Source organism: Balaenoptera musculus, chromosome 15 (genome assembly GCF_009873245.2).
Source record: "Balaenoptera musculus isolate JJ_BM4_2016_0621 chromosome 15, mBalMus1.pri.v3, whole genome shotgun sequence".
NCBI lineage: Eukaryota > Metazoa > Chordata > Mammalia > Artiodactyla > Balaenopteridae > Balaenoptera > Balaenoptera musculus.
Genome location: NC_045799.1, coordinates 61,315,468 through 61,330,702, shown reverse-complemented (window position 1 = coordinate 61,330,702; position 15,235 = coordinate 61,315,468). Strand labels below are relative to the sequence as shown.

The 15,235-nt window shown below is 36.9% G+C and overlaps 1 protein-coding gene and 1 non-coding gene across 10 annotated transcripts in view; both read right to left on the bottom strand.

The window, feature by feature from the left end:
• MRTFB (myocardin related transcription factor B) overlaps positions 1-15,235 on the bottom strand; it is a 196,267-nt gene that overhangs the window by 112,281 nt on the left and 68,751 nt on the right. For all 9 annotated transcript variants that reach the window (XM_036825898.1, XM_036825893.1, XM_036825897.1 and 6 more), the window contains one exon: positions 14,715-14,931. In XM_036825898.1, the coding sequence (XP_036681793.1) occupies positions 14,715-14,868 (154 nt within the window). In that variant the 5' untranslated portion in view covers positions 14,869-14,931. The remainder of the gene's footprint in view (positions 1-14,714; positions 14,932-15,235) is intronic.
• Positions 3,422-3,494, bottom strand: TRNAG-UCC. Its single transcript has one exon. It is a non-coding gene; the product is annotated as a tRNA-Gly (tRNA).

The window sequence follows — 15,235 nt, the reverse complement described above, 5'->3', positions numbered from 1 at the left end:
CAAAAATTTGGTTTCATTCATTCACTGATCAAATAGCCAGGAGCACCTTGGTGTGCCCAGCAAGGTCTGAATATTTAGGTGGATCCCAAAGTTAAAATGACACTGCTGCTGTAGTCTAGTCAGAAAGCTAAGTTACCTGTATACAGAGAGGAAGCATGCTTCAGGGGAAAAGCACAGGCCTTGTGTTAAAATCCCAATCCCAACTCCCGTTTTCAGCTGTTATGGAATAACAGGACTGCTCTTAACCTGTCACTATAAGAAACTGGAAAACTGGACAAAATACACAAAACAATTGCTTTCCTACATTGGGAAGCAGGCAACACAGGACTGTGACCCTTAAGAGCAGGGAAACAGGGACGGGGAAGGGTAAGCTGGGACGAAGTGAGAGAGTGGCATGGACACATACACACTACCAAATGTAAAACAGATAGCTAGTGGGAAGCAGCCGCATAGCACAGGGAGATAAGCTCAGTGCTTTGTGACCACCTAGAGGGGTGGGATAGGGAAGGTGGGAGGGAGGCGCAAGAAGGAGGAGATATAGGGATATATGCGTATGTATAGCTGATTCACTTTGTTATAAAGCAGAAACTAACACACCACTGTAAAGAAATTATACTCTAATAAAGATGTTTAAAAAAAAAAAAAGTAGGGAAACAAATGAGATGAGCCTTACAACCGCCCTAGCTTTCTGTCTGGAGGCAATATCTAGACTGTAACTCAAACAGACTCACTGAATTGAGACAGAGATGAGAGCTTAGGGCGGCTACGGCAGCTAGAAGTTGAGTGTAGAAAAGGAGCTCCAGCAGTGTGCATAAGGGTGCCTCTGAGTCTTTGCTGAGCACTAAGCTATAAGTCTACAAAGTAAAATTTCATAAGGCTGGGCAAGAAACGACCAGGAAACTGTACTGAACGATTCCCAAAGTGCACACAAGGTTTGGGAATGTTTGCGCTCCAATCAGCCATAGTGAAAAGTCCTCCCTGAGCACCTAGTAGGGCATTCAGTAAGATTCCAAAGGGGTTCAAGCCCTAGTAGTTAAGGTACCATCTGTGCAATGAATGCGACCCTAGATTTTTCCTAACAAAGCTTTAAAAAGGCCTTGTGGGTGATCCAAAAGTCCAGCACTCTTACCAAACCAAAGCCTAACACTTAGGAAGACAACAAAGACAAAATCCAGCCACTCAGCAATGTAACATTCATAATGTTATCTCCAACAAAAAAAATATGAGACTACTTGTCAAGAGGCAGGAAAATGTCTTTAATAGTAGAAACATTTTGTCAATAAAAACAGACCCAGGAATGACAGAAAAAAAGGAACTATTAACACCTATTATAACTATGTGCAAGTATTTAAAGGAAAACATAAATATAATGAAAAGAGAAATGGACAATGTAAAAAGAGCTAGAGATAAAAATATCTAAGATAAACATTTTATTGGATAGCATTAGCAGCATATTACACTTGCATTAGAAAAGATCAGTAAACACCAGAAAAAAAAGAAGCATAGCTAATGAGATGTAAAAACAATAATGAAATACTAAAAAAAAAGAAAAAACAAAAAAACAAAACAGGCAAGAAGAGAGAAATAAAGGAACAGAGAACAGAATGGACAAACATGACATACAACAAAATGATAGATTTAAACTCAACTGTGGTAGGTAGCCTCTAAGACATTCCCCAGTGATCCCAGCCTTCTGATGCTTATGGCCTTGAATAATCCTCTCCCCTTGAGCAATTTGCTTCTAATCAATAGAATAGGACAATGTTAAGGAAATGTTGCAAAAATTTTGTCTTGCTAGCATTCTTCTCTCTTACTGCCTTTGATAAAGTAAGCTGCCATGTTGGAGAGGCCCACATGGCAAGGAACTGAGGGCAGCCTCCAGCCAACAGTCAGCAAGTAACTGAGGCCCTCAGTCCAACAGCCCTCAAAGTACTGAATCTTGCCAAGAACAATTTAACTAAGGTTAGAAATGGATCATTCCTCAGTTGAACCTTCAAATGAAACCTGAGCCTTGCAGGCTTGTGAGGCAGAGGTACCAAGTTAAGTTGCTCCTGAATTCCTGATCCACAGAAACTGTCAGATGATAAATGCATCCTGTGTTAAGCTGCTAAGGTATGAAGTAGTTTGTTACACAGCAATAGGTAACTAATATACCAGACATATCAATAATTACCTTAAATGTAAATGATCTAAACATCGCAACTGAAAGACAGAGATTGTCAGACTAGAGTAAAACAAGAAAAATCCAGCTCTATGCTGTCCATGAGAAATGTACTTTTAATATAAAGGTACAGATGGGTTAAAGGTAAAAGCTGGGGAAGACTATATCATGCAATGCTAAACATAAGAAACTTAGAGGGGCTACATTAATATCAACAAAGTAGACTTTAGGAGTGGGTCATTACCAAGAATGGAAGGACATTTCACAATGTAAAGGGATCAATTCATCAAGAACACATAAGAGAGGCTCAAAATACATGAAGCAAAAACAATACTGAAAGGAGAAACAAACAAATCCACAACAGGAGATATCTCTCTGAGTAGTTAATAAAACAGGTAAAAAAAAAAAACAAACCAGTAAGGGTTATACAAGACTTGAACAACCTTATAAACCAACTGGACCTAATTGAATTTACATAACATTCCACTATCAATGGTATATAAAATTTCACGGTCATTTAAGAAATGTAATACATTTTTATGAGAGAGTATACTTTAAATAGTTTCAGTGTAACAGGTGATAAAAACAAAAACCAAAGTATTGTCTAAAGCCCCTGGACTCTGAAATTCAGAGTTTAGGACTGAGTTCTTGGATTTCTTTAAATTTCAATTTTTTCAATCCTAATTTGATCTGATGGGAGTAAATTTAAATTCCTTTCTTTGGAAAATCCTCCAAATTAAAATACTTGGGTGTCCAAATAAAATCTTCAAATTTTTGAAGGTGTATGCATTTGTTTCAGTTGGGGGTGGAGAAAGCAGTCAAGCAAGCAGCTTCTCCACTTCTATGCACAAATAAACAAAACAAGCACACAATTACACAACTAGAGATTTCACTACTTTATTAGCAAGTTATTTAACCAAATTCCCTTTCTTTGAAAAAGAGACTATTTCACAGAAATAGTGAGCGATAGAAAAATCTACGTTTGAAAAACGTATTAGAAAAGTACTACGTTCTCCTAAAAGCATATCTAGTTAAAATATCACTTTTTAATTCTTGGCTTGAGAAAAATGATAATATAAGCATATGTATCTTTTTCATCATATATATTTTATACCTCAAGAGCCACAAAATTCTTTAGTACATTCAATAACTATTCATGATCAATTACTAACCAACTTTCTATTTCATTTTCATTTCCATTTTACTAAGAAGACCTCTTTTTTTTTTTTTTGCCACACCATGTGGCTTGCGGGATCTTAGTTCCCCAACCAGGGATCGAACCTGGGCCCCCAGCAGTGGAAGCGCAGAGTCCTAACCACTGGACCATCAGGGAATTCCCACTAAGGAGACTTCTTAAACATCCTGGGTTTGTGACAGGTTACTAAAATGTAATAAAATAACTTTTCTTTTTACTACTAATTTTAAGAGGCTTGGTTGAGATCATATATTAATTTACTTCCTGTGTTTCTTTTTAAAATTTGTTCAGGGCTTCCCTGGTGGCGCAGTGGTTGAGAATCTGCCTGCCAATGCTGGGGACATGGGTTCGAGCCCTGGTCCGGGAAGATCCCACATGCCGCGGAGCAACTGGGCCTGTGCGCCACAACTACTGAGCCTGCGCGTCTGGAGCCTGTGCTCCCAACAAGAGAGGCCGCGATAGTGAGAGGCCCGCGCACCGCGATAAAGAGTGGCCCCCGCTTGCCGCAACTAGAGAAAGCCCTCGCACAGAAACGAAGACCCAACACAGCCAAAAATAAATAAATAAATTAAAAAATTAAAAATCTGTTCAAAACGTATTACAATCCTATGACAGAATCAGATATCAAATCATAAGAAATTTTTGACTGTGTACAATTCTTTTATTTAATAGTTAAAACTTTGTACATTCATCCAAACGATTAACTCACTGAAAAGAAACATGCACAGAAGGAAACAAACCATACAAAATCCCCCAATAAACCTGATCCTTCAAATGTGGAATGCTGCTCATCCCTGGAATTTCATACATGCCACTCAGACTTCAGACTGGGATAACCATGAGGCTATACAGCATTTAAGGCCAACTATAAACAAAATAACCCTAATTACCCATTTCCTTAAGTTGTCCAGCCTTCAAATCTCCTGGGTTCTGCCCTTCTCATTTATTTTTAACATTATATTCTTTTTTTAAAGAAATGTATAATAATATACAAAATATTTTGAGAATTCAGATTAATTGAAAATCAATTTATAGATCTGCCCCCCCACCCCATGACCTTAAAGCATCATATGAACAACTGTCATCACAGCAAGATATCACAGAATATTCTACAACACTAGATCTGTTTCTGTTTTCACACATTCCAAAGGTCACTGTGAAACAAGTCATCATATACATGTACATATTTTAATATGTATATTTGTTTTTTAAAAGGTCGTTTCTGATTTTAATGAATTTGTTAAATAATTGGGTTCATAAATGAAAGAATTTTAGTTAGAGATGTGATTATGGCATAGATTTCCTGGAATCAAAACAAAAAAGAAAAAAATTTAAAAGACGACTCAGAGCAAGAAGTCTCTTTAAACATAACAAATAACTGTTTTATTACTTCAAAATACCAGAAGTCTTCTGTATAGTACTTATCATATACATCAGATGCCTTAAAAGAGTCTCAGCAACCATATCTACTATCTTAATCTCTTCAGAACAAGTACATAAGGAGAAAAATCTATAAATCAGTCCTTGATGACAGAGGGTTTGTTTAGGAGTTTACCAAATGGAATGACCCTGCTGGAATTCCTTCAAGCGGCCTGTGAAAATGTCAGAACAGAGTCTGTTTTGGAGGTCATAGTCCCTAGAGAGCTCTGAGTTTTGGCCTGTTTGTCTTTTCACATGCTTTAATATTTGAAAATCATTCCTTGTAGACACTGACTGATGCCCAGGGAATGCTAGGATTGTGGGAACTGGCAGTACCAACAAGAGAGACAAACTTCATGGGAAATCCGTGCCTACTACATTTGCCCTCTCAGCTCCCATAGGGTAAGTGCTCTTCAAATGTTATGTAGGTCCATGGCGAGACATTAAAAAACTGCATGTCATTTTGACGTTTTTAAAAAGAAATACTTGTGGAAATGGGGGCAAAAATTACTGGGACTATTGAAAGAAACATTAAGGTATAAAACACCACGATGGAACCCTGAAAAACTATATTCGCTAAGTATTAATTTAAATATTGAATTCTCAAAATATATATAACAAATAATTATAAACTGCTAATTATATGCCCTCATTGTTCTAAATACTTGATTTATATGAACTCATTTAATCTTCACAACAACCCCCATGAAGCAGGTACTATATGATCCGCATTTTGCAGAGGAGGAAACTGAGGCAAAGAGAGGACGACTAATTTGTCTAAGTTCACATAACTAGTAATGGTAGAGCCAGATGGGACGGCTCCAGAGTTGGTGTCCTTAGCCACTGTGCATACTTAACCACTGCCTATTTCACGGTATTTTACATCAAGCATGCAGGGCTGGGTGCCTATGGCATCCACTGAGTACTTACGCTGTGTCATGTACATGTAGTTACCATCAGCGCTTTATTTCATTTAAGCCTCCCAATAACCTAGGAGGTACATCTAGCGTGACCCCTATTTACAGATGACAGACACAGGCTTGTGTGGCCTCACATCACACGTCTAGTGCCACGGAGCAGGTTCTAGGCTTGTCTCTGCACTCATTTTCTTTACAATTAGGTTCTTCTTCCTCCCAGTTATCTGGGAGAACCATCTCTAAATTAATTTTCTTTAGTTGAGAGAATTACTTTCAAAGATCTATGCATCCAACAATTTTATGAGAATATCTTACATTCTGAACTGCCAACACTGTACTAGAGGTATAAGATCTAAGAATTAGTTAGGGTAAGAGACACAATGATCATTCAATAAATGTTTTCTAATAATAAAAAGTAAACCCATTTCCACTCTTGAAATACTGATTTCTTTTAAAACTTTGGGAAAGCTGAGCATTCTGATATGGTAAACTTTTCTTTTACATAGTACATGATGGCTGTCTGATCAAGTACTCTAATCGATATATTTCTTAACTTCTATGTCGGGAACAGGGATTGTCAAAGAGCATCTCCTATTTTGTAGCTATGAATCTGAAATCTGCAGAGAGTGCTGACAAATTCTAACATTTGTCAGTTTTTAAACTTAACCTACAAGAACCAAAGGCAAGTTGTGAATCAGACTTTTTGCTTTTCTTGTTCTATCTTTACTAAACATAGAGGTCACACATCAAAAATTTAAGTTGGTGAAACAGATACCCAACTATTAGCATTTTCTTAATGAAAACAACATAAACAACCAGAAAAGGACATGAATAATTTAGGATTAAAAAAAAAAGTTAAAATAGTGTCTTTTAACTGAGTCTGATCCTGTTATAAAAATGTTAACACATACCTGCCAACCCTTGAAAACCACGAACAGAAAGATATTGCGTATTCTAAGTTAGATACATTTTTTTGAGGATAACACAAATTGAGTCAATTTCTTTTTACTTTTAAATATGGGGGGGAAATTCTGACTAATTGAGAGAGCTGGCATGTATGTTTAATAATACATCTGTGAGGAACGTATTAAACAGCGACATTAATTCGTATCTATGGAAAATTCCATCCGTTAACTGAGATGGACGTTATCTTCCATTCTTTCTGTTTCTGCTGCCCAATGAATAGTACAAGGCAAAAGTGATAATGAGCTATAAGAACACATGATGTAATGAGAAAGGGCAGCCAGAGAAAGACACATGGGCTGAAAGCTGCCATACGTATATTACAATGGGCATAACCGTGACACAGAGAGCTCGAGACTTACCCACGCTCACAGACTGAGTCAGCAGAGGAGACTGGAGTCCTGACTCCCAAAAGACTATACTTCCTGTTAATAATAGTGAGGGCAGCAGGTGAGGGTAGCCAGCAGTATGGATTAATTTAAAGGAGTTAGAAAAACATTGGGTATGATATTTGTTAATTAATTTGGGTGATTATTAACTATAAACCAAAGAGAAAATTCCAGTTCATTTGTAACTCCAACATATCTGTCCTTTTGCTTTCTGTCACAGTAGTACTTTATCACTGATGTCTTAAAATAACAAAGAAAAAATCATGGGTCACTTTTTTTTCAGTACACTCTGTATATTTATCAGGTTTTTATAGAGTTATGGTAGAGAGCAGGTGTCCCATATCAACCCTTTCTCTTCCTTTGTAGCTAGAAGAGGTCACCGTAGTTGGGTTAGAGGCAGACATAAGTAAGAAGAGCCCTGACTTAATTTTACAAAGTCTCCCGGCCCAGCACAAGGTCTGATTATAAACTAACTATTCAATTCCAAATAGCCTTGAAGGGCCTAAGTAGCTAAGGGGTTATAGTTGAGTAATATTTACTAACTAAGCATTTATATCACATATGTTATTTTAAAAATTGCTTGCTGAGGAACAGGAAAGACTGTTTCTTAATAAATTAGTTTCAGTTTATTCACTGGTCCAGTGCCAAATATACATCACATGGTGGTCTCTAGTTTTATGAAAACTACATCAATCTATACAAAAAAAAGTATTTCTATGACTCTAGTAACTCTAAAAAAGTCTTGTAAAAATTTTAGGTAAACATTTTTGTAAGTTTAATATGATGAGGTCTCATGCTGGATTAAACTGCTAATTACTATTATGTTCTAAATCTTACTTTAAATAAATGTTAATTGCTGACGCTCCAAGGGCATTTTTGCAAGAGGACACAATTTAAAGACTGGATAAATAACTCAAAATGAGGCTTCAAGGGTGCTATAACTGGGGCCTATGGTCTTGCTGATGCACTTCTGAAACTGTTATAAGCTTCACGCACCCCCTCAGCAAAAGTTAAAGCACTCCTAAGTCAGTGTTCTGACACTGCCGGCTACAAACGGGACAGGCTGTGAGTTCATGCCCAGCCCCCGCCTTCCCTCTGTCCACATACACACTGCCTGGGTGTGTCCAGCAATGCACTGAAGCAAATGAAATTCTCAGTAACAGCAAAACTATCGAAATAAGAAACCGATAGTAGAAAAAAGAACGTGGACAGGGTTACAGGTGCTTATTTACACTGTGAAACAAAACATGCTATTTAATAGGAGACTTTATAAAGACCACTGTGAAAGAGAGTACCTCACCCTTAAGCTACTTACATGGCTTCCTTTTCATTTTGAAGGGTTAAAGAAGCTGTCACAAACAAAAAGTATGAGAGCTGGCACAATTAATCAAGAAATTCATTTGCAGCTGCCAGGAAATTCATAGCTAACTTTAAACGTTTAATTGTGTTTAGTATAAGTCCTAAAGCCTTATTTAAAAAATGTATTAGAAACTAAGGAAAATTACAGTCAAGGAGTATATATTTCTCTTCTCAGTCTAAGTACTCCTCAGTAACTCCTGAGAGCAGGAAAAGAAACTGTCTAAATGTATCAGAATGTTTATTAATATCCTTGAGAATTATTTTAAATATTCAAGAACCTAAATACGTTAATAATAAAGCCAATGACAAGACAATTTTACATAAAAGTATTCATTTCTATTACGTTCAGTTACAGAAAGGGAAAGCAAGAATCCCACAGTTCCACGTCTTGGCTATTTAGCATCTATTTATTTCCTTCCCATTTATGACACTATGAGAATTTCACGTCTGGCTGTTTGCTCCAGAGAAAAATAGAACTATCCTCTCTTTCCCTCACCAACCTCTATTAGTCCATATTAGCGCATGTACATTCTAAGGAACAGGGTTTTACTCAAGACAAATGCTCAACACCGTTGTACTATTCCCAACACCTAGACTGACAGTAAGTCTAACAGGTTAATGAGGTGTGGGTAAATGTTTTCAAAGTAAAACCCCAAAAAAAGACCAGCTGCAAACACATACAATTTATTTACTATGGTACAAGGCGAGCAGTTTCCTTTGGCTGGGCTCCATGGCTAGGCAAAGTTCATCTGACTGTTTGCCAATATATTAATACCTGTACTGAATCCAATGCAAAGAGCCACCTTGATTCCCTTGTGTGCAACAAACTTTGGAATACATTATTTTCTCTCTAGTAAGTGGTCACCTGGAACAGAACAAGAGAAGTCTAAAACTGTTCAGTGACCCATTTAACAGATGGAAAATCTTTAAAAAAGTTTTCAAGATGGGACTATAAGCTCAAAAACCTAACAAGTGCAGTAACCAATGATACCGAAGTTTAAAATATGAATAACAAGTCTCTCCTCTTTATGGAGGCCTAAAACACACTATTTCATAATACACATAGCTTCAAAAAGCCTGCTAATACAGGAAGAGAAAGGTGGCAGATACTCATTTTCCACCTACATGATACTACTAACAGCTAGCCTGTGGTATGTCCGTGGCCATGTTAATATGACGAGCCTCATCTTCAGAGATGTGCAAAAAAGTATTAAAATACCGAACTGTTTCATAAAGAGAGAATCTATGTCAACTTATTGGCTTACTCTGTGATAATGCTGGCAATGACCTAAAAGCTTAAGTTCGCCAATCAGCATACTTAATTATCAGTCTTGCAAATGACCTCATGAATGAAAAGTTTCTTCCTCATGGTCTCATCTAAGTATGGGCACAAAGAGCTGTAGCTCTTTCAGGTATGTTGTTCCCATCTACTTTGCCTTTCCCTACTTTTATAAAGTTATATTCACCTTATAGCACCTGAGCTTTTCCTTTTTAAACAATAAAAGGACTAACTCTCCCTTTGACTGATTTCCCTTTTATTCCCAGTGTTAATACTGAAAATGTTAATGCTGAAACATGAAAATGGATCTATTACGTGCATAAAATGTCAAAACAAAGCTCAATTTTCCTGTGTATGCATTGTTTTAGTAAAGGTACATTATTTAGTAAAAGTACACCCACTTTCCTTTATGAAGGACTATCTTGTTGGGAAGAGTCCATTGCCTAAATGGTTGCCTTACTATTGAGGTGCCACTAACTATAGAAATATTTTGGCCACGTTCAGGGGTAAAAGGAAAGCCCTAGCTTATCTTTACTAAACATCTTTCTTATTTACTCCAGTAGTGGGAATATTCTGTCACTCCACTACCACTGCCAATAGAAGTATTAACCAAAAATAAGGGAAGATCCTAGAATTGTTACTGTACTTAAATATCAACTTCATTTTCCTTGTGAAGTTTAATTATAAACTATTTGGTGATATAATCCTTCTATACACCAATCCCAAATTGGAATATCTTCATTTCCTTCCCAAAAGAAAGTAATTCTAACAAGTGAAATTCAAAGGCTTAGCAACAACAATAAAACACAATCACCAAGAAACTATCTATGTTCAATTATTTCATAATATCTAAACAGTACTTTGTGGTAATTAATTTTGAGGCTAACATCTACTTCTTGTACATGATATGATTTAAACATGGCATTAAGAAGACCTGAAAAGATGAAGAATAAACATTAAAAAATCACTAAGGTAAGAAAGTTATGGTTCTTCCATCTATAGATGGCTTGATGTGGTTCTTTCTACTCCGCTCACATTCCTGTATCAAAAACCTAGATTTCTGATAGCTGTACAATTCCATTTACGCCTTGGAATGTATACGCAAATTAGGCTAACATATCATAAGCCTGAAATTAAAGTGTAATATGCCTGAATATAAGGTAAGGTTTTTAACTTCCTGAAGTCACTAATTAGAAAAGAGGAGATTGTCTCATATTTGAGTCCTTACACAGTAACTCGTATCATGAGATGCTCTTTCGTTTACTTAATATTGAACAAAAAAGTACTTGAGGAAAATGCATTAGCTTAAAAATCAACCTCACTCGAAGCTAGTTTTAGGATGTTTATAGAAACGTCTTAATAGAAACAAGGGGGAGAAAAAAAAGGAAGAAAAGAACCAACACATTAATTATTCCCAGATAGTAACCTTAAAATTAAAAGCATTGGATGTTGTTACAAAGAAGATTTTGAAACACTGCTTTTAAAAAAGTAGTCAAGAGGGCAGATAGCAGAAGCAAGAAGAACTACAATTCTGCAGCCTATGGAAGGAAAACCACTTCACAGAAAGACAGACAAAATGAAAAGGCAGAGGACTTTGCACCAGATGAAGGAACAAGATAAAACCCCAGAAAAACAACTAAATGAAGTGGAGATAGGCAACCTTCCAGAAAAAGAATTCAGAATAATGATAGTGAAGATGATCCAGGACCTCGGAAATAGAATGGAGGCAAAGATCGAGAAGATGCAAGAAATGTTTAACAAAGACCTAGAAGAAGTTAAAGAACAAACACCTAGAAGAATTAAAGAACAAACAAACAGGGATGAACAATACAATAAGTGAAATGAAAAGTACACTAGAAGGAATCAATAGCAGAATAACTGAGGCAGAAGAACAGATAAGTGACCTGGAAGACAGAATGGTGGAATTCACGGCTGTGGAACAGAATAAAGAAAAAAGAATGAAAAGAAATGAAGACAGCCTAAGAGACCTCTGGGACAACATTAAACGCAACAACATTTGCATTATAGGGGTCCCAGAAGGAGAAGCGAGAGAGAAAGGACCCGAGAAAATATCTGAAGAGATCAGAGTCGAAAACTTCCCTAACGTGGGAAAGAAAATAGCCACCCAAGTCCAGGAAGCGCAGAGAGTCCCAGGCAGGATAAACCCAAGGAGAAACACACTGAGACACATAGTAATCAAATTGACAAAAATTAAAGACAAAGAAAAATTATTGAAAGCAACAAGGGAAAAACGACAAATAACAATAAAAGGGAACTCCCATAAGGTTAACAGTATAGAATTTCCTTAAAAAACTAAAAATAGAATTACCATATGACCCAGCAATCCTACTACTGGGCATATACCCAGAGAAAACCATAATTCAAAAAGACACATTCACCCCAATGTTCATTGCAGCACTATTTACAATAACCAGGTCATGGAAGCAACCTAAATGCCCATCGACAGATGAATGGATAAAGAAGATGTGGTACATATATACAATGGAATATTACTCAGCCATAAAAAGGAACAAAATTGGGTCATTTGTAGAGACGTGGATGGATCTAGAGACCGTCGTACAGAGTGAAGCAAGTCAGAAAGAGAAAAATAAATATCATAGATTAACGCATATATATGGAACCTAGAAAAATGGTACAGATGAACCGGTTTGCAGGTCAGAAATAGAGACACAGATGTAGAGAACTAACGTATGGACACCAAGGGGGGAAGTGGAGGGGGGATGGTGGTGGTGGGATGAATTGGGAGAGTGGGATTGACATATATACACTAATATGTATAAAATAGATAACTAATAAGAACCTGCTGCATAAAAAAATAAATTAAATAAAATTCAAAAATTCAAAAAACAAATTAAACTAAAAAAGTAGTCAAATACTGTTCTCTCAGAAAGGACACAAGTAAGAGTAGTTAATTCTGGAGAAGTAACTGGGTAGCTGAGGGACAAGACTGGGAGGGTGACCTACTTTTCACTATGTACCCATTAGTACCCCCTACATTTCAAGCCAGATAAATGTATTACCTATTCAAAAAAAAAAAAAAAAGGTGATTAAATTCTATAACAGAAATTACAGCCTCATAAAATGTTATGACCAATCACAAATCAAACATGAGTGATTATGACTACCACACTGTAAGACACACAAAAAACCAAAAACAGCCCCACTGTTTTGTGAATGGTACTTGTGGTTTAGACATAAAATCTTCAGTGTCAGATCGTGCATGCATCTAAAAACTTTTGTAACTCAAACAAGAGAGACAGAAATGAAGATACACCCTGGATTTTAGTGCTAGATGGATGATGCAGAGGTTTTCTACTGATGATAAAAACACCACACAGATACACAGGCAGAGTTTGGGCAAGATAATTTTATGAAATATGAGTGTGGATAAAGCAATCCTTTTATTTTATTGCACTGCTTCATAATATGTGGTTTTAATTACGTACACGTAACTAAATTAATAAATTCTAATTTTTACCATTCATTTACCTCCCTCTAAAAGTTTATAAGGGGAAGACTACCTCATATTTGGGCTTACCTTATGTTCAGGCATACATATTCAAAAGAACATTCTTGCAAGAGAATGTGGCAAGCTATATCAAGTAAAATCCCCACAAAGCATAAGCTTTCCCCTTACACGTCCCTCCTCTGCTACGTATGACCATTTTCTTGAGCAACTGTATATTATTGCAATTTTATACCAGTTCAACTCTTATTTTGGTCTTTTTTTTTTTTTGAGGGAAATAATTTGAATATTATACTGGTCCAAGTATACTGTGTACATCTGACCAATTTAGTCATGTTTCGGTTAATGTGGTTATACTCTCTCAGCCACTGCCTAAGATGAAGCTAGGCTCCTAACTGATGGAAGGTTCTAAAGCCATCACCAGCCAACCACAGCCTCCTGAAGGCTTTGACAGCTCCGAGCAAGATGTTGCTTTATACCAATCGCACTGCACAAGGGTTGTGCCCAACAAGCATCAGACACAAGTATCAGATATCTTGTTGGAAAGGAGAACAAGTACACCCCAAAGACATGCACTGAAGAACTGAGAATAGCAGCATAAGTCTTCAATCCATTTTCCTGAATAAGATAAGGCCATTATTTGAAAAGGATCAGGAAACACTTAGAACCCAGAAGATAAGTAACAAGATACGTAAGGAAGTGCTCTATAGGGAGAGTTTTATTTCTTCTGGCTTTTAAAACTGAAATTTAAAAAAACACATTTGGGATTGTAAGACTCATCAGAACTGTGGAAAGCATGGCAAATCCAGTTGAAATTCTTAATTCTTTCCCTGTAATATGTATGCTTGGTGTGTTTGTAAATTTTAATACTTTGTTTTTATGTTTTAAGTATTAAAAATAGACGTATATCGTCTATCTCTACTCATTTTTGTTAAAAACTGACAGTACTGTGTTTTCTGGAGACTCTGGGACGCTTCTGATTAATCAGGAGAATTTCCTGAATAGATAACAAATGAACAGAAGATATTCATTTTGTATACAAGTATGAGCCAGCCGAAGATTGAGAATATGGCCATACCCTATACTCATTAATACAAAAAATACTCAAACAAGAAATTCTTGCTTTCTTAGTGATCATTAAGATAGCTCAAATTCTGCCAATTCTGAAATTAAGGTGCAACACATTGGAGATGGGGAACATGGCAGGAGAATCTAGTCAAATCCACCATCTATTTTCCCTGGAGTCAACACAGGAAGCTGCTTTCCAGTACCATGCTAGCGTGAAATCTTCTGCTCGTGCTAAAATGGTTGAACCTAAAGCTTATTTCCAAAGATAACTTTGCTACCAGAGATACTTACTGGGGAAATAATGAAAGAATTGGATAGAAAGTGAAACTCTGCCTGTTCCTCAAAACCAGCCAGCACCCCCTGAGGTTCTCTCCTTCGTGACAGGCTGCCCAATGGAACGGACCAAAAAATTACTACCAAAGAGGGATACGTTTAGCTCACAAAGAGGTAAGCTCCCACCACACACGCTGAACTCACCATTCTTCCTTTCGTTCAGAGGGGGCAGGTGCTGACTGGACTGCAAGGAGAGTTCCTGGAATTCGTGGGCAACGGCTTCACTTTGAGGACTTGGAGCAAGATGGGCTAAAGGTCCCAACTCATCCTCGGTGTCCAGTGCCCCTGTGTGATCCATTGTGTCCCAGCCACCGGCAGCAGAGGGTACGAGACGCCTCTTAAATGTGGCCTGTTGAAGAGACTGTCAAAATAAAGAATGTGTAAATAGATGGCACTTTTATTTTTCTCTGATCTGCACAGAAGTATTAAAATGGGAACCCTGGGTTCTAGTTCAGTTTCACTGCTATGTGGCAACTGCCATTCGTTTACCCTCTCTGCATTCAGGTTCCTTGTCTAACACACAGGAATATACCTCCCGTCTAAAAAAGTGCTTACTAGATAAATAAAATTTGAAAGGTATTTTGTATAATTTTTTATACTGTGGATCAAAGAAAGTTATAGTTATCGGTGTCATTACTTAAAGATTTTAATGCATCCTAAAATGA